General features: G+C 30.9%; 1 protein-coding gene across 3 annotated transcripts in view; it reads right to left on the bottom strand.

The window, feature by feature from the left end:
- Window positions 1-21405, bottom strand: part of LOC129953406 (paired box protein Pax-6) — a 61701-nt gene that overhangs the window by 15626 nt on the left and 24670 nt on the right. For 2 of the 3 annotated variants that reach the window (XM_056066597.1, XM_056066596.1), the window contains 2 exons: window positions 14360-14540; window positions 2396-2621 (listed from right to left, as the gene is read on the bottom strand). In XM_056066597.1, coding sequence (XP_055922572.1) covers window positions 2396-2621; window positions 14360-14540 — 407 coding nt within the window. The remainder of the gene's footprint in view (window positions 1-2395; window positions 2622-14359; window positions 14541-21405) is intronic. The other variant, XM_056066598.1, reaches the window with a different exon arrangement.

Below are 21405 nucleotides of genomic sequence, written 5' to 3'. Positions count from 1 at the left end.
ATGATGATGATGATGATGATGATGATGATGATGATGATGATGATGATGATGATGATGATGATGATGATGATGATGATGATGATGATGATGATGATGATGATGATGATGATGATGATGATGATGATGATGATGATGATGATGATGATGATGATGATGATGATGATGATGATGATGATGATGATGATGATGATGATGATGATGATGATGATGATGATGATGATGATGATGATGATGATGATGATGATGATGATGATGATGATGATGATGATGATGATGATGATGATGATGATGATGATGATGATGATGATGATGATGATGATGATGATGATGATGATGATGATGATGATGATGATGATGATGATGATGATGATGATGATGATGATGATGATGATGATGATGATGATGATGATGATGATGATGATGATGATGATGATGATGATGATGATGATGATGATGATGATGATGATGATGATGATGATGATGATGATGATGATGATGATGATGATGATGATGATGATGATGATGATGATGATGATGATGATGATGATGATGATGATGATGATGATGATGATGATGATGATGATGATGATGATGATGATGATGATGATGATGATGATGATGATGATGATGATGATGATGATGATGATGATGATGATGATGATGATGATGATGATGATGATGATGATGATGATGATGATGGTTGCTTTTCGAAAACTGGATATCCAATCAACCATGATAAATAACTCATGCTTCTGCTCCAGGATTATAATTCAAAATTCATGGGATTAAGAGGGTGCACTTCAGAATTGTGTACTTGGCCTTGCATAACCCCTGCTAGGTATGGAATTCACAATTAGAACATTACCAAATTTAAATTAGTCCTTTCAGTTTACATGTCTGTTAGGTTCTGATAGCAGTACTTACTATGAAACTGTGAAGCTTGCTGCAATCAACCGAAACCGTAAATATATGTTTATATGTTCATATTTACAATGCACAGATAAAGCTACGGCTGGAACTATGCAATTTTGCCCAATGTCGGTCTTTGCATGATTTCAGAATAAATAAATTAAAGGTTGCGGGGAAGAAATGTTTTTACGTACATCAGGTAATAGATTATGTGAGAGGTATCGCGTTTCCATTTTGATGCAGTTGTACAAGAGACTTGTTGTTTTATAGTGAATGTTGAGGACGTAGAGAAGGCCAAGCGCAATTATTTGTGATTGTTATTTATATCTAAGGATTTCGATGGTAATCGTTGGGTTTAGTATGATGAGTAAGCATTAAGCTCGAGAGATAACATAGAAAGAACAAGTATTTAGGACTGATTAAAAATATTATACTCTTAACGCAAAACAGGTAGAAAAGCTTACTATAACATGAACTGTTTCGCCATTCCTTTACTTTTATAGTAAGAATATAGACGAAGCTGCCATGCAGTAAGGAACATTTAAAACAGTCAAATTCTTTTTGTTTGCAGTATTACTGTAGTAGTTTTCAAGCTTCGAAATATATATTTTATTTAAGAGACAATAACAGGATAAGTTTTGGACATGCAACCCAAGTGGCAGTTCTGCTGAGTGTTATTTGTTTTGCAGAAAATATAAAAATTAAATAAAAACATAAAACATAGTTAACAGAAATGATGTCCCTTAAATTTAAATGAAATGGCTAAATAAATAAATAAATTGCCGCAGTCCGTTGTGAACAAGGGCCTAGTGACTTACAACTCTCAACCATTCCTGTGTGCGAGTACTGTTGTCAGGAATGGAAGGTACCTACAATTTTAGGCCGAAACTGAACGGCTAATTTGAGAAAGCACTTTTTCATGACAAGAATTACCCTTGAAGGATTTGTCAATTCCTCGCAAGAGGCAGTACCCGCGAAAATTAATTTTTTTTGTAAATTAAGGTGGCACAGGCAGGGATTGAACCCAAGACCCCTTGCATGACAGTCCAACGCACTAATCACGGGTACTAAAATAGCTTAATACTTTAACAAAATTAATAAAGTTCATTATAGCAGATTGAAGATGACGTCGTTGTAAACATCATTTCTTCATGTCCTAGTTTAATGGAACTATTTGTGGTAGATACACTGGTGCTTCAAATTCAAAACTTAGATCGGAAATTTGGTTTTGCTCAGATCCGAGGTATATAAATAACTAGATTTATAGTAAAATATTCTTTTTTCCAATATTTAGCTTTACTTCCGAAATAATTTATAACATTTTATGACAAAAAGTTTAATTTACAATATATCAGGGCTGTTAAAGTTTAAGTTTTGGTTGCTCTATGCCAAAGGGTTCTTAAAAGGAATGGAAAGTTGAACTTAATTTTATAATTTTTTCCTTTCAAATTAATTTAAAAATTTCACATATAAAATCCGAACTCACCACGTTTTTGGATTTCGTCTCTGGTAATTTGCCCTGTTAAGTTGGTAGCAGATGGAGTTGGTGGTAGCGCCAAGTGTGCTGGTGGTGCATTACTAGGATACCACGCCCATCCACCCGATTGACCATTAAACATACGTAACTTTTCGTAAACCGATTCATTCTGCTGTTGAGCTTGCTGTTCTTTTTGTGAGGCCAAATTTCTTAAGACTCGATTAATTGATGAAACCTGAAAAAACAAAATTTTATAGAATAATTTAAGGTTTGTATGTACATTGTACATATTATGAATTTTCACATTTTGATTGAGGAAAATAAAGAGAATTAATAAATAATTAATACTCTATCCTTAGACTGCAGAACTAATTTATTAATAATTATTTTAATTTTTGTAAAATGTCAAATAATGCAACAAATTTAATATAATCAATAAATTGAAAAGTAAGTAAGTAATAAATAACAAATAAATTTTAATTGGAATTTAAAGAATCTTAGAATTTTATATATTCAATAAATAGAAAAATGATTTAAAAGATAAAAACTAATTAATTCAAATTTAATAGATAAATAAATAAACAAATAAAATAATTACTGAATTTGGGAGTTTCCATCATTAATATAAATACAAGTAAATAAAAGCATCTCTATACCTACAATATTCACAAAAAAATATCTTCATATTTTTCGACGTTTTTGGTTTAAATATTGTTTGTCGTGAATTTCTTACCGTTGTATAAATTTACCATAACCCATCTAAAGAATGCTAAATAATTTTTTTTTCAAATCTAACTGAACAGTGTACCAAACCATCTTAAGGTCTATAACAACTTGAAGAGGGAATAGGTTTTTGTACAATTTTCAAAGCGACGTTTTCCTTTGAAGTTTGAAAATTTGTAAAATTCAAGCACTGACACGTGTAAGAGGGTGTTCGCCAAAGTGTGAGGAATTTGTACCATTTGCCATTAAGACCGCACATATTTGAGCGAATATACTTCTACACTTAGTTCTTACTAAAACACGGGGATGATGACGATGTGTCAGCGGACGTATGTTCAGACACCGATAAATCGCTCTGATAATATTTATAACTAACCTACATACAGTGCCATTCGAAATATGTGGACAAAACTTAGTTTGGAAGTCAATTTTGGTGCAATAATTACACAAATATGTGTAATTAGATTCTATTTCTTATATGGTTTGAATAGTTTTAGGTAGGTCTATTATTTTGTAGGCACTGTCATGTGATCAAAAAATTGTTAGGCCGAAAAATGTTTTTTTTTGTTTCTTTTTATATTTAATTAGGTGTTATGAATTACCTTATAATTATTAAACGCAGTGCGAGCAAAAAGGCTCAAGTTCCTTATTGGAGCACCATCCCAAATATGAGAATAATACTCAAGTTTTGAACAAATAAAAGCTTTGTAAATTAAAGTCAGATCAGAAGGGGTAAACAAAATTTCTTGCATGGTCGGAGAAAACCTAAGCTCTAGCAGTACTTTTTTTGGCGATGTCGAATATGTGATCACTTACCTAGAATTGAAAGCTGTTTAGTCTCCTCGATGCAAGTACCACCCTTAGACAGTGCCATTGGGGGAGGGTTACGCGTTTGCGACGGTAAATACTGAATTCAGTACTCTTAGCCCAGCTTTAATGATACTTTTCCTCCCTTAGCTTTATACTAAACTATTTTCTCTGTTTCTTATTTTTAAGATCAACCGCCGTCTTGAACTAATGTCGTTTGTACAGCATCAAAGCCCGATATTACTTTGGGTGGTCTTCTTGGCCTCCCTTCGTTCTGTTGTTTTTACAGCACAAAATATGCGCTTTAAACTCCGAACTAATTTGTTCCACTTTCTTAGCTAAATATACACGTTATTCATAATAAAATAGACTTTCTTGCACTTTTGCATTTTTCTACCTAGTGCACAAAACCGGGTAACTCTCATGAATTTCAAGAACAGCAGCCGAGAACGGTATAATAAAATATACGACGATTATTTTCAACAGCACTGTTCCTTCTATATATGCTTGATGTTGTGTATTGAGAAAGTGTAAACAAAATCTTTTCCCTTGTTCAATTTAAATTAAAAAATGTTTAATCTAAATTCCTCTAGGGTAATGCCGAAATTCTTTGGTATTTGTATGTTACATTTTATGTATACGAGTATGTACCTACGTAATGAATACCTACCTAAGTTCTGGCATACTTAGCAATTCATATTTTGGTTTTTGAATGCAGTGATTAACCCCTTGTTTGCCACAAATAGATGTCTTTCAAATATAAAAAACTATAGATAATTATTAGGCAACGTGAACATCAGAATATAAAATACAAAAATGGGTAATATGCATTGTGTACATTTGTATATAAGTAAACCCATTGTTTCCATTAATGATGGTTAACCGACATTTTAAAACAATAAATAAACAAACAAGACGTCCGCCATTAATTTCTACAAACTCTTGCAAAAGGTATAGGTTTTCTAGGTTTACCTATCTACAAGCATACATTTTTAAGGGCATGGAAAATGAAGGTAGGTAGGGTTATAAAATAGAAAAATGGTTTTGAATGAAGGGGAAAAAGAAATGATGTTGCATACTATTTATTTTATACAGTTTTTTGTTCTCCTTTAAACAAATTAGATACGTTCAGGATCATTTCAAATTGACGCTGTTTGTTTCACATATGATAATAATAAAGTTGCTCATCATTACTTGTAAAATAAATCTTAAATCCTTCTGTCGAAAGACAAGGCTACTTGACTGGAAAAGGTATGCCTAGTAGATTTAATTAAACTAATTGTTTCCAATTTTCTCAATAACTAAAACATATTTTTTTAATTGGATTGGAACAAGAACATTGATTGCTGGAAAAATAGTAGTAAATATATACAAGAAAAGAAAGTGGTGCAAAATTTTAAACAGTTTAGTAAAATGCTAAAGCTATTTACTTACCTATTGGTAAAGGTTTAACAAAATACTAGTTAGCAATTTACTTAATATTTAGCAATTTACTAAGAGAGTCCAAAATTTTAAAGCTTTCATTCCATTTTGCCCACTAGTAAATTTCCATTCAAAAGTGACAGTTCGTGAGGATAAACAAAACAAATTCACTTAAACATACCTATAAATTGGAATTCTCAAATGTTGACTGGGTCATTAAGAATAATTGTCAGATGAATTAAGCAAATAACTAAAAGTCAAAGTAGCCATTGGGTGATTTTAGCTTAATCAACTTTGTACCCTAGTGAACTGCTAAAAATAGATTTAACAAATTAACTTAATCTATTTCTGGTCGAGAGAGTCATTTAGTTTTGGTATATTGTGACAGCAATTTTTTACAGTTTTTCGAGTGAATTTTAACAATTTTTATGAGTTTTTGGAGCTTTTATTATACGACTGCTTCAAAAGCGACAGAAGTCCAAACAGTGGGCTATTTAAAATAAATACTTTTACTTGAAAATCGTGGGACATCTCAAACATTGTGACAAAAAAAGTTCAAAACAACTTCAATTGTTTTTAAAAATGTTGAAGTTTATTACTACAAAAAAAGTACCATATACCATTCATAAATTCTTAATGGCAACAACAAGAAATTATCTAAAAAATCAATGCTGATATCCTTATAAATAAATATATACGACAACAGCAACAAAGACACAAAAATTGAGTATTTACATAAATATAGTATTTTTTATTTTAAACAAAATGAATGAACAAATATGTGTAGATTGTAGACACATAACTTAAGAGAAATATATTAAATAAAAGTAAAAATAAGTATGAATCATTATTCCGGAGATGAAACACAAACAAGTTTATCCATGCGAGAATTCCTGGTTTTGAGATTTTTGTTCTGAATGTATTTCGGATGAAAAGATTTGCAAGAAAAAAATGGTAAAAAAAAATAAAAAAAGTACTCAACGTTATGCGAGCGCGGTGCGGTTATGCTTTATATTATACCTACATGCATATGTATACCAACGTATACATTTACATGTGTATCTTATGCACTTATTCTAGCTGTTTTTTAGGGAGGACAAAGAAGTTGGAAACTGGATGTACAGCTTAAATTCAATGGCAAGTAAAGTATCTCAGAACCATGTACCTATAGTCCTACACATATGCCGAAGAGTTGAAATTCAGGATAAAATGCATTTAAAAATGGTTCTTTTTTGAAAGCTAATTACGTTGCTTCTTAAAAATCAGAAGGGGACAAGTCCCTCTGTTAAGGTAGAAATAAAATTAAAAAATAAAAGGAATATTAGGTTATACGTGTCTCTATGTATATAATATAACCTTAAAATTGCTATTAAAGAAAGTGGCGAGAGTGTATACTGGAAAGACTTATGTTCAAAATTGCAACTCTAAAAGAAAAAATAACCCTGATCCAGCGATATTCAGCTTTCTTAAAAATAATAAATATTCCAGACATATAAGTATCTTACTACTGCTTTACTAATGTTCTACCAAAATTTAAACAAATGATTACTATCTAAATCAATCATTAAAAAATGACAAGTAGAATCACTTCAGTTTGTTTTAGACAATATGGAATATTTTCAGGAGCCGCAACCTCTGTCTCTATTGACAAAAACTTTACTAAAAGATTTTGTAATGTATATTCAATGACACTTGAAAATTTTAAGATTCCTAATCGAGATAAATTCAATCTCAAAACATTTTTCTATTTCGGCTTGGTGCAAAAAAATAACAACCGAAAAAAACCCTATAGTAAAAATAAAGATTAAAAAGATTAACTTGAAATCCGATTGAATTGTGACTATACAGGGACGTTAAGGTTAGATAGCACCTTTTTGATTACAAGAACTTCAAACCCCCAAAAAACATATACATATGTACATATATATACTAGGCACACGCATACCTACAAAACGGAAGCCTTGTATACCTACTTTAAAAGACATACGTATTGAAATCTCAAAGTAGCAATAATTAGGATTATTCAATTCTTGTGAAACAACATTTCTATTTAATTTTGTTTATCTTTTAATCAAAATCTAAAGGCCTACGTACAAAGGAGTGGGCTTCTTTCTCTTAACAAGGGCAGATGAAAACCGCACGCACTCTATTTATACATTCATCGTTACAAAATTACATTTATTTGATTAAGTTCTCCGAACAAATTGTTCAATACAAAAATAATTTAGCAAAACAAATTGTAGCATGGTCGAAGATTTAACGTCGTCAAAAAGACACAGAGACTTTTCGGGCTTACTTATAAAGTGGTGAACGCGTAACAAAAAGGGGTTCATGTTATTTAATTCTCTTAGATAATCATCACAAGGCCAGGGGACGATTGATCGAAAAGATGTATATGGGTACATAATATATGTATACCCTAAATTGAGGGTTAGGTCAATGTATAAGGCAAGTATAGATACAAAAAGCAAATATACGTTTACATTGCATAACATATGGCCAATTTTCTAACTCTCAAAAATATCTATATATGGTTTACGTTTGGGCTCTACTACCTACTTACTCGCAAGAAGACCAACCAAACTGAACTGATACAAACAAAAAAACAAGGAGGAATATTGGCACCCGAAAGGTTTTCCTTTTATCTTTACACGGTTTGTTGGTTGATTGGGTAAATTAATTCTGTGGAATTGTAAGCGGTTATGCCCTTTAGTTGCTTAACAAATTGAACAACGGAAATAATATGAACACGAAAAGATTCAAGAAAAATCAATTCTAACTTCATTTGCGGTAAATAGATCAGCATAAATTCAATATTGGGGCGGCTTATCGTCGTCGGCCGGCGGTTGTAAATAAAAGTATATCTGATCTAAGGAGTTATGTTATTTTTTTCATACCAATGCAATTTGAAAATTAGAATATATTAACAATGAGGAATTGCAATTTTTGAAAAGTTTTCAATAGTTCTTGATTTGCACATTTGAAAGCTAACTTACAAAGTGACAGTTAAAGTAATTAGATTTTCTTAAAATTCATTGTGAAGTGATTTGTTCAGCAAAGGCATGGCTTATATACTTTGACAACTCCCTCGAAAAACATTCTAACAATATTGCTAATTTAAGTAAGTTCAATGCAGATTGGTTCTAAGAAAATTGTTCCCTATTGGTGCCTTAAACGCATCTGCCTTAGAATTAGTTTTGTGTTTGGACAAACAACTTTAGTTTTAAAGAAGATTTGGTAAAAAAATGTGTAGGTTAAATGAATACCTACCTACATATAAAGATGAATGTCTCTTTAGTAAGAGTAAGAACAAGATATACTAGGTGAGATTGCTCTCATGTAATAAAAGTGAAAAGTTTAAATATAATTACTTTTGATTTTTGAAATTTAAAGTTTGTAAGTGCAATTTTAGGATTTATTGTCTTATTTCGTACCATTTTTTGAATTTGCTTTGGATTTTAGTTCCAACTGATTTAAAGAGAAAAAAATGTATTTCTTCTGAATTCTGATACAATACCCAAAATATAACTTAACTATAATATAGTCTAGTGACCAAATCTTTCTTTAGGTATAACTTTTAAAAATTATGCGTAAGCGCAGTGATAAAAAAGTCGTAAAATTTAGAGGAACAAAATATAAGAAATAAGATCAAATTTAACTAACTATCCGTAGTAACCGTAGCATGATGGTCAGTGCGTTGGTTTGTTTAACTGAGTTTAAAAGAGTGTTCGTTTGGGACCAGTAATAAGTTATGGTTCAATAGGATAGTTTTATGAATTGTTGTCTAGCTTTAAGATAGTTGTGAGAATTAATGAATATAAAAATGCGTTGAACTGTCATGCCAGAGGTCTTGGGTTCGATCTCTGTCTGTGCCATCTAAAGTTTTTATTCACTAGTAGGTAGGTACTGCCTCTTTCGAGGAATTGACAATTCCTTCAAGAGTATATAATTCTTGTCATGGAACAGTGCTCTCTCAAATTAGCTGTTCGGATTCTGCTTTAAACTGTAGGTCCCTTGAATTACTCGCACACAGGAATGGTCGAGAGTTGTAAGTCACTTTAGGCCCTTGTTATCAACGGACTGTTGCGCACATAATTTCTTTATTTATCTGTTGGCGGCAACATTTCTTTTCACTTCTTATTAAAGATCAAAAACTTGCAGGTATGCTAAAATTGTAGTTCTAATACAGATCAGTATAGCTAGCGTTAAAGTTAACTCTTTGAACTTTATGATTCAGGGTGGTCATGTCCCCCATAACCCCCACTCTGAATCCTGCACCATTAAAGGTTTGTGTCCTTTCTTTAAAGTATAATACAGTTATGTATGTTTGTATCTTAGATTTAGCGAATTCCGAATGCTAAAAAATATTGGCGCACAATTTTAAACGATTTAGTAAATTGTTAAATCCATTTTTAACAATTTACTAAGAGAAAAAGGTGATTAACCTATTTTTAAACAATTGTAACATCTTATTATCTCTAAACAATTTGCTTAGGTTAAAATCACGGAAAATCTACTTCAACTTTTAGCAATTTGCTAAATCCAAATAAGTGCAGTAGATAGAAAGGTCCAGTCATCAGTTGGGAATTCTTATTAATAGGTCTGCTTTAGCGTATTTGCTTTGTTTATTTTCACGAACTGTCATTTTTTAAACATGTTTGGATTCTCATTTTTAAAGCAATTAGAAAACAAAAAAAAGGTTACAATTTTGTACTCCCTTTGTAAATTGCTAAATATTTAAAAATTGTTGACTAGTAAATTTTTTAACCCTTAACAACATGTTGTTTAAAATTTATTTTTTCCTGAAATTTCACTTCCGTAAAAAAAATACTTAAAATTATTTAAGCCCTATCTGTAAACGATAAATTGTTAACCGCTCGCTGACTTCTAGATTATGTGTTATGGTCTTGAATAAGTTGTTATTGCTTTCAACTTATGCTAATTAAACGTATAAAGGGTATTTTGGCGCATATTTGTAAATAACAATTATAAGTGTGTGAGTTATTTCACTTTTGTAAAAATAAGTGTAATGAAAAACTAAAAACATTGAATTTTACAAAATAGATGCCCTACTCCAGCATACAAGTACTTAACTAATTTAAACTTAAAATAGCTGTGTATTATGAATTTGTTTTTTAAACAAGTTTAAGTCTTATAAGTGCAGAATTAGTTGAAATGCGTTCACTGAAATCTTTTCGAAATGAAAACATAAAAAAAAAAAACAAAGTGCGTCACTATTTTGTGCGAGACCAACGTGTGGTATTTACATGTATACCTACATGTATTTTAAAAGGCATTTTCGTCTCATACCGACAACAACAAAAAACCACCCTGCATTGAGTTTTATTTTTACGACTTTCACATGATTGGCCATACACAATGAACCAATAACACTGATGAGATCGTACCTTCTCTGAATTGATGCAAAAAAGTCTTTTACCTAGTTGCTACTTCTAACAGACAGCAATTTTGTAATGGGCATCAGCAAAAAATAAAGAGAAATGTCGACCTACCCCTAGCGCTAGAACCACTCAAAGTACACATCTACCCTTAATCTATTCTATAAAGCAGGAACAAAAAAAAAAACTCGGCATGTACAAATGCTGCTCAGGCCTACACACCCGTTCAAGCAATTTGCATACCTTCCTACGGCACACAAGAAAACAACAACAACGAAGAAACGATTAAATGGTTTTCACTGTTGGTATGGATAGGTTTAGGGATATTAAGGAAGGAAGGATAGGATACGGATACTTATACCCGAACCCGAACCTGGCCAGACCCTCTTTATACTTACCCTAAACATTTTCCTATCCCCTCTTATGTGCAATGTGCAATGCACCTTTGTCTACATATGTACATATGTATTTATAAAATAATTTCAGCATTTACATACATGGTTGTACCTATATATTCAAATTGTTATTATTTGTATTCGCTTATTTATGAAAAACCCGGAAAAAAAATTGTTAAAAATTTCACCCTTTGTTTTTTTGATGTTTTGTTATTTTAGTCCTATGTTCCTTTATATGGTACATGTGCTTCCATATTATCCGCCATTGTGTCCGATGGAGTTCTAAAATGCCAGCTTAAACTGTCTATGCGCGCTATTCTTGTTCTCAGGAAATTATTATAAGCTTTACACGCTAAGCGTTCAGCTGAGTGAGAGTACGAAAAAGCAGCCATTACGACGAAAAATCAAAAAAAAAGGCATAGATAATAACTTGGGGTAGTTTTCAATTTATTATTTTTGTTATGCTGTTTGTGCGGTTTTACAAAATATATACCTATACATAATAGTATCTAAAAGACAGGGGGAGAGTTTTGATTTTCTGACTTGTTTGAAATCTAAAAACCCAAAATCTTCTCTAATAGAGGCTTAATAGACAGTTGTTTCCAATAAGAGATTCATTTTAAAACGCGTAGGTATATTTTTAAGGGAATTCCTATGCCATTAAGAATGAAAAAGGAAATCTGTCAAATGGCAGCAACGTTAACGATTACAGCACCATACCATTTCATTTATATGAAATTTTCGATTACATGTAAGGTCGGTCACCTCCGGTAGTCCACTAACTCTTAAATTTAAGGATAATAAGGAACTAATAACTACATGTTTTCACTGTTCTTCAAGGGCAAATAATTTTGACAATGCATCTGAGGTCATCCGAACTATAGAAAATCTTGTTGTTGTTAAGTTTTCGGTTGAAGTGTAACATGTGAATTTAAAATTAATAAAAAAGGTAGAGCAAACCTCCGTTGAGAACAAGGCCTAATGACTTCCACCTCTTGACCATTCCTGATGTGTACGAGTCATTTCAGGAAGGACTTACAGTTTGTATTTCGAATCTGAACGGCTTATTTGAGAAAACACTGAAAGCACTTTCCATGAGAAGAGTTACTCTTGGAGGATGCGACAAGTACCCGTGAAAAAAACTTTACGTTGCACAAGCAGGGATTGAACCCAAGACCTCCAACATGACAGTTAAACGCACCGCACTACAAAAAAATCAACTTAATTTGCTAAGAAAAAAAATTGTGGGAGTGATTTACAAAGATTGTTGTAAATAACAAAATACTGACGGGAAGTTACCTACTTTCTTAAGTATTTTTAAATTATTTATTATACTTTTATTAGTTTTCATCCCTAAAATAATAATAATCTGGTCTACATTTTGATAAATGGAGGGGACCGACCTAAAAAGATATGTTTTTTTTATAGTTCTTATAAAGTCGACTCTCATGACCGACCACTTTTTTGAATTTTTAGCACCGCTTTGATAACTAATCTAAATTCTTAACTCCAGCTACCAAGGTGGTGGTTATTTCAGTTATTTCCCAACAAAAATCAAGAGCTAAAAGCGATTCCTTTACCTATTGCGTATGGATAATTTGAAAAACTCCGACACACAATGGTTTATTTTAACGCAATAAAAAGTGTGACTTTTTAAGTAGTTCTAGTTTTTTTTTGTAATAAGTATACGCTATATTTTTATCTTTAATTGTTCATGGTAATTGTTCACTAAAGACTCAATTAGCCGACTACTAGAGTTTAGGGGCCTGATGTACACAAGATTCACACTTTTTGACATAGCAAATAAACTAGAAGAGCCAAAGGTTTTATAAATAAAGACATTCAAAATAATAAAACAAACTAAATTGTGTAAACAAAACTCAACAAACTGAATTGTAAGAAAGATTCAAAATAAAAAAAAAAGTTATGTGGCGGATAACTGACAACATCACATTTTAAAGTCTTGAATTGACTGTGGGTCATTGGCATAGATCTTTTTCATATCGTGGAAAGAAATAAGTATGAAGTTGTTTTAGAAATGTTATGGTTAAAAAGCACACCTTACACATTGAGTATCGACGTTTCTGTCCATATAGTATACATAAAACTCGAAAGTACCTGGATATCTCTCTTCAAAAAGTTGACATTAAGTTTAACTGCACTATAAATAAAAAATATACCATAGGCTACAGCTCTATTCGAAAATATTAACTTCTTGTTTTTATTTTAAATCAAGAAGATGGGATTACTTAGCTTCCAATGCAGAAAATTGTATCAAGTATACCTAAAACAATATACCTTTTCGTCTTAGTTGAGGCATTTTTCATTTAAACGAGCAATTAGAACAAAAATAAACAAAAATTATCTAATCCAACCGCTCGACTTATCCTTTTATGCAAATAATTATTTTTATAGAAAACGAAAACAAATGTGCGCCTGCTGATAGGCGGTATGCGTCCTCTAAAAAGTAAGTATGTACTAAATACAATTTTGCCTCTGATCTTATACACAGTTTGCAATTTCTCTTAATCTGGATATAGAGCAAAAAATAAAGGATCCTATTTTTAAAGATAAACTACATGACTTTTAACCATCAAGAGAAACCGGCAAGGATAATCCCAGAGATATACATATACGAAGGGAAGGCTTGCTAACGCGGTAATTTGCGAACCAAGATTCTCATCTGTTCGTATCTTTTGTAGAGAATATAGAATACAATCAGAGAAATGGGCCTGATCTTTACAGTAAAAGTTACAATAAGGGATAATCATAAATATAGTTCGTTTTTCAACAAGGAGTCGATCTACTTAAGGATCAATGTCTAAAAATGAAATTTTTCGGTTTTAATATAATGATATCTTGAGAAGGTAGGTAGAACAGGGTATGCACTCGTACACTGTATAGGTATAAGTATAAGTTATATTAAGATGTGTGTATTTAGCTCGCGTAAGACTATTTTCCATTTTTAGCTAGGGATAAGAATTTTCGGTTTAAGTTTTCCACTTTAAATGGTTTAGTATTCTGAAGTGTCCTTTGGATTGCGTACTTATGATATTTTAAATATTTTGTAATATAACAAAAAGATATTGAGAAAGTAGAGCACAGGGTGCGTATTGGAAGCCGATTTACTAGTATTAAAATTTCAAAAGAAGACAGGCGAAAACAAAAAATACATAACCTTAAATAAATTGTGAAAGAATAATTAAGTTATATTTTTCGGTACTCACACTTGGTATGTTATCGCTATTGCAGACTTGTTCCGACAGCAATCTATCACGAATTTCCCAAGCAAAAATACTCGGGCACTCACGTTTGTAATCGGCGATTTTTTGTACAACCGGTGTCGTTGCAACACGTGGCTTTGAACCGCCAATTGCTCGTGGCTTAATTGATCCTGTTTCGTAGTATCTGTAATTGTAAAAAAGAAGCAATCATAACAAACATAAAACCAATAAATTTAATTGACTTTTTTTTTAAATATAAAATATCTTATAGTATTACAATTAATTATTTTTATTAAGTATAAGTTATTTGAAATGAGTCTTTCAAATTCAGAATTCTAGGATTTCATCGACATCAAACCTCACAAAATATTTAAATAATTTATTTAGAAAATTAATACTATTAGTAACTGTAATTGGCTCAAAAATTTACTCATCCAAAATTCGATTTAAGGAATATTATTGCAGTATGATTAAGATTCATATTTTTTAAATGTCCTTTTTATCTTTCATATCTTTTTATTTTAATTTTATTTTTACTTACCTGTTACTTTACTTATTTATTGGTTATCATTACGCAATATTCAACAAAAGAATCTCGAATGATAAGAATCATGAACTCAAAAAGTTTTTAATTCGAGATTTTTTGACATTCTTAAAATGTTGAAAATTATTGCGTTCAGGTTGTTTAACAAATTATATTCTCAGATTTTTAATAATTAAAATGCAAAAATCATAAGAAAATATTTAATTTTTAAAAAATAGTTTCCGAATCATGTAAAACATCGATGTATAACAGAATAGTGTGCTGTCTTCAAAAGGGGGGCGTTTTGCCTTATATTTTTAATTATTTATTTTATATGTGTACAAATTTGTATTTTACTGCTTTAAACTTTGTTGCTTAAAATAAAATAAAAATCCAGTTCTATTCCAACTGCTCATCACAAATTCATCAACTTTTGCCCAATGGACGATCTATTGGGGGAGGCATATGAGGCATAAAGCTTATATAGTTATGTTGTATAAGTAAAGATTTGTTAGTAATTTCACGATTTTCAACAAAAACGGGGTTTGCTGTCAAAAACACCTTTAATCTTTTTTTTCACACAATTTAGAATTTGGAAAAGCTTTAATAATGCTTTAAATTGTGTTCATAAGATCTTAAGTTGGCTTGAACTCGTCTTCAATACCATCTAATTTTTTTCGACGCACATTAATAGTAGAATGCTTTCTTAAAGTGTTATTCTTTAAAACTTAGATTTTTATTAAATACAAAAAACTTTTGAAGTCTTAAAAATTAAAGAAATCTACCTTTTGACGCGAATTTGCTTTGAATGCTCTATAGGACTGAGGTTTAAACACGAATTTCAAGAATATGAATGTCCCAAAAACAGCTAAAGTGGCAGTTTCGTTAAACTAATGGCTAATTGAAAAACATAACAAAAGTTTCATATCTATTTAATAAAAAAGCTTTAAATCTCTAGAGAACTGCAGCAAAAACCCTTTTAACTTTTGTATTTTAACTCTTAAATATGGCATATGGAATGCTTGCATGTGTAGGGAGTCTTCCAAATTAAATCGTTAGACAATATTTTGCTGCACAACAGTTGTCTTAAATAATCAAATAACTAGAGTTGGCATTAAGGCGTAAGCCCTTGATATATTTGTAGGTAAGGTTTAGATACACAAGTGGGTGACCCCTGATTAAATGTGTGGATCAACCTATGAGTCTAGGTGCAGTAAAAATTCAATGGCAATCGACAAAACATTTCAATTCTCTCGGATAATTGCTCTCATTTTAAGAAAAATGTTTAAGGATCCAAATAGGATCGAGCGATGAACCGCTCTTCGATTATGACATATAACGACTTTTAAGTTTACAAGGTTCTTAATGTGAACTTTTAAAAATTCTGTTAGTTTCTATTCAAAATTGTAATAATACTAAAGTTTTTGAGCAATGGTCTAATTTTCAATTACTTTTTCTAACATTTGTGGACGCATACCAAAAATAGAGCTACGAATATTGTCCTTCATGTGGTCAATAGTTTCAGGCTAAGCGACGAGCGTAGACTATCGACTTGGCATATCCCCACAAAAAATAGTCAAGCGGGCGGCATTAAATCTTGCTGGCCAATTCATGAGCCAGTTACCTAGAACTATGCGGTTACCAACATTTACTTTAATAAATCAACAGTGGAAATAGCTGTGTGAAACCTTGTGGCGTCTTATTAAAACCGCATTTCCTGCATTAATGGTTGTTTAATTGATGAACGAAAAAGTCACTAAAAGTGCGCCGCGCCGTCACCATTGACCGTAACGTTCTAGCCAACATCGTGTTTAAAGAAGTACGGGACAATTATTATTCCAACAACCCATAAAGGGCACCAGTCAGATGTTTAAATAAATTTGTAAACTATCATCACTACAAATATGGCAGTTTTGTTGATTGACGTATCCATTCAACCCAAAATGAACTTCATCGGTAAACAAAATTCGTTTATGAAAATTTGAATCGACGCCAGCGGCGCAATCTTGCTTAGGGCTCATTCTCATTGCTAACTGATCCAATGGCTTCAATTCTCGAAATGCCAGATCGAAATAAGATAAGTCACTTCACAGCAGATAAAATGGTCATCAGCTTAAATTGTGTTATCAACTATAAGTTACATATTTCTTAAAAATACCCTTATCAAGTTGGTACATCTACTTTTTAAAGTTTGTAACTAAAACAATTGAAAGACTTTGGGTGATTTTTAACTGAATTAATAGCTCGAAATTTCGTTTCTCGTTGCTAAACATTTGCTCCAGAGGTGCAGGGCTAGACCGAAATGAGGCGCATGAAAAAATGTATTTGAGACGCCGCGCCGCAGCGAGACCATACCACCGCCCGCCCCTTTCGGAATATATTTTAAGTCTATATCATATATATCAATTCGTATATTTTTCGACTTCAAACAACTCTGTCACAGATACAACATAATAATGCGCCAGTTGCACGAAAGATTTCAAATTTGTATGAAATTTTATATGAATGAATTTGTTTGATGATAGATAATTTAAATCCAAATTTATGAACGCACACAAAATTTTGAAACAAATAAGATTTATTTTATCTTAAAAACGGGGAAAACTTGAATTTTTTAATATTTTGACGTATAAGCTATGCTAAGAGAGTACTGAAAAAAAATGTTAAATAAATAAATTAGTGACTTACAACTCTTAACGAATCCTGTGTGCGAGTACTGTTTTCAGGGATGGAGGGGACCAAGAGTTTGAAGCCCAATCCGGCTAATTTGGGACAAGAATTACTCTAGGAGGATTTGTCAATGCCTCGCAAGTGGCAGTATCAGTGAAAAAAAACTTAAGATGGCAGTCCAACGCACTAACCATCATGTCACTGGCACCACAGAAGAAATATTTAGTTTTGGTTAAAAGAGTCTGTTTTTTCAAAAAAAAAAAGTTTTCTTGCTCCATCAATTTTTAAAAAAATTAACGTTTGTTTGTTTATAAAATGTGACTTGATACCAAAATAATATAAGTTTAAAAAAAAACTTTTAAAGTTTTTTTTTCTTTTTTTCGCATCTCGAATATTTTACGAACAAAAAATAATATTTCCTCAAGGATAATTGAATCCACGCAACGAAGAATAACGTTTTTGACATCTGGTAAGGTTTAAGGAGAAATCGATGTAACGCTTTTAACAAAAAATAAAACTCTAAGAAAGCACACACAATTGATTGTCCTTAGAATCTTTATCAAAGAATCTTATGTAACTCCCTTCGTACGTTCGTGTCCAGTTCGTTACGGATATCATTTTTCGACGTCCATATCTCAAGAACCGGTAGAGATATCGACTTCAAATGAATGTTATTATACAAATAATAACACAGAAAAATACAGTAAAGAATTTCAAGAAAAATTGAATTTGTGTTTATTTTACCATTTTATTTATTTGAAACAAAATTAAATTTTGGTTTACCCAACATATCTCACGAACCTTGAGTCAAAAGTTATATTATATGTGACGTGAGGCCAAACTTATATAATTGTGGAAAAAATCAACTAACGGTTGTTTTAATAAATAAAAGGAAAACTGAAAAAAAAAATAATTGTCACCTTCAATAACTATGTTACGACGAAAAAATATTTTATCTCCTAAATAAATTTATGCAACGACAAATGACATTTTTCAAATCGTTTTTTTTTTTTTATTTAAGAAATGAAAACCTAAAAAAAGGATGCTGGGAACTGGGATGCAACCCACACTGATAACTTCCCATCCCGTCTGTCGATTTATCTTGCTTAAAAGGTTTGTAGGCCTTTGTTTTTTGCTAAAAAAGATATCAGTTAAATTATTCTAAACAAATTAAACATAACCAACTATATTTTGCATGTGATGAAAGAGTTTTATTTTAAAATCTATTTTTATTTTTATTAACGGGATATTTAGTCGTACACGAATTTTGAACACTTTTAGTAGCATTTCTTAATAGTTTTTTTTTCTTATATAAACAAATACAAATTGGATGAATGAAATTAATTTGAAGTCAATGATTTCTATTATTCACGAGAATTCGAGAACCGAACATCAATCTTTACCAATTTTGCGTATTATGTCTTGTAGATTTTAATAGTATGAAAAAGCTGACTGTTAGATTTTTATAAAAAAAAATTACTGAATGTTGAAAATATTTTTTTTATAAAATAAAATTAATTTGAAGAATATTTCTCAAATTTTTAAAAAGATCTTTGTGTCGAAAATCAACTTTTACGCTTTTTTTTGGTTTTTATTTTTTGTTAAAAAAACAGTCACTTCGATGTTCTTAAAATTTGACTGAATGTTGAAAACAATATTTCTTATAAGATGAATTGAGTTTAAAGCCAATATCTCAAATTGTATTGTTTTGGTAAAAACTGTCAATTCGATTTTTCTCAAACTATTAATAAATGTTGACAAAAGATAACATTTGATTAAAGCCAAAGTCTCAAAGTTTTGAAAAGTAATTGGAGTCGAAAATCAATTTTTACTAACTTTTATTAATTTGTTCAGGTTTTTATTTTTTGTAAAAAAAACTGAAAAAATTGTCAATTCGATTTTTATCACAATTTGCCCGTATGTTAGAAATAATATTTCTTATAAGATAAAATAAGTTGGAAGCCATAATATCAAATTTTTGAAAAGATATTTCAGTCGAAATTCAATTTGTACCAACTTTTGTTCAGGTTTTTACTTGTTATAAAAAAAACTGTCAGTTCAATTTTTCTTAAAATTTTACCAGATATTAAAAAATTAAAATTAAAATTAGGGTTAACCAAAATATTCACCTTTTTTTAAACTGCTATGGTAAAAAAAACACGCACATATTTTTCTTGAGAGCTCTTTCTGCATTATTATATGTATAACTAAATTTATTTGAAGTCAATATCTCTTGGACCCATTACAACAACTTCCTATGGGAATAAATTAAGGTATTGTCTTTAAAATAAAAACTATCAAGAAATGCTACTAAAATTGGTAAAATTTGGGTTCCAACTAAAAATCTCGATGACAAAAATAGATTTTGAAATCAAACTATAATATTCAAAATATTGTTGGTAATTTTTAGTTAATTTAAAAAAAATCAACTGAACAAAAAAAAAACAAAGACAACAATAACTGATAAGGAATGGTTTTCGACTCATGTATTAGGAGAATAAAGAAAGATATTGACTTAAATAATTTATCTCACACAAAATATTGTTACGAATATTTAGTTAAAGTTTTAAGCAAGACAAACGTTTTTTTCCAATTGACAGTTTTTTTTCACAAAAATTAAGAATCTACAAAAAATACTGCACACAATTTGGCAAAAACTGTTGTTCGATTCGGATATTTGGAGAATTGATGAATGTATGATGAATTCAAGATTATTTCATTCAATGCAAAATTATTTGGTTAACGTTAGACAATGTTCTTAATGTTGGCAACACAAAAAGATATTGAAATCAAACTTTATTTATCATCTGCAAAATATTGTTGCTAACTTTTAGTTAATATTTTGGGAAAATTCAACTGAAACTTTTTTTACAAAACAGGAAACTTATAAAAACGATTTCGATTTCGAGTCATTATGCAAACAAAGGAGTAAATTGACTTCCAATTGTGTATCTCAAACAAATATTAATATTAAGTTTTAGAAAAGCCGACAGACGGTCACGGAGGGGAAATTATCAGTGTTGGCCGCATCTCAGTCTCTTTTTTAATATCAATTGCATTTCACTTCGTCAACTACCATTTGGGGATATCTAAAGAAATTAAATAATTAACTCAAAACTAATTAAAAAAACCTCATCGAATACAAAGGCAAGTCAGAGAGTTTTTGGGATGCCGTTGTAATTTTTTTTTGAGGTCAGATTCAATGCTTTTTAGACTTATAACAGAATGTATATCCTTGTGGAGAAAGTCTAACACAGAACTGGAAGATATAAACCTGGCACATGTAGCGCATGTAGCGTGTCGGAGGAGCCATGGTGGGGTGCTACAAGACTGCTGCAGGTGCACATAAGTTGTTTTTGATCGATGGCTTCATAACAACTTCCACACCCACCAAAATATCAGGTTCTAAATGTAATTGAACGTTTGTGAAAAGTATTAGACAAACCTGTGAAAAGCATGCGATGTCCAATAAATGTACTTAAACAAGCCTTAAAGCAAAATATTGGTTGCGAGTCATCAACTCTATACCAAATAGAGTAACCGCTGTTATTAAACAGAAGGGCATGCATGAAGCTTATAATTTTGCCAACGTTTTTTATCTTTTAAACAACTGTGGCAGTAATTTTGTGCGAAAATATTATTTGTGTGGTCCAAGAGCCTGGTGTTAAATGAAAAAATAGTCGCAATTTTTCACTTTTCCTATCTTAGAGAATATAGTATATCTAAGATTTACGAATATTATATCTAAAAGTTTAATAAATTTTTAGCGTTTAAAATTGAAAGAGTTTTTGTTTCATGTTTTTCAAAAAAAGTAATATTAAAAGGACATTTGTTTGTTTGTTATTTGATTTCTCCG

The sequence above is a fragment of the Eupeodes corollae genome, chromosome X, assembly GCF_945859685.1.
Source record: "Eupeodes corollae chromosome X, idEupCoro1.1, whole genome shotgun sequence".
Lineage (NCBI taxonomy): Eukaryota > Metazoa > Arthropoda > Insecta > Diptera > Syrphidae > Eupeodes > Eupeodes corollae.
This window is presented reverse-complemented; position numbering and strand designations above follow the sequence as displayed.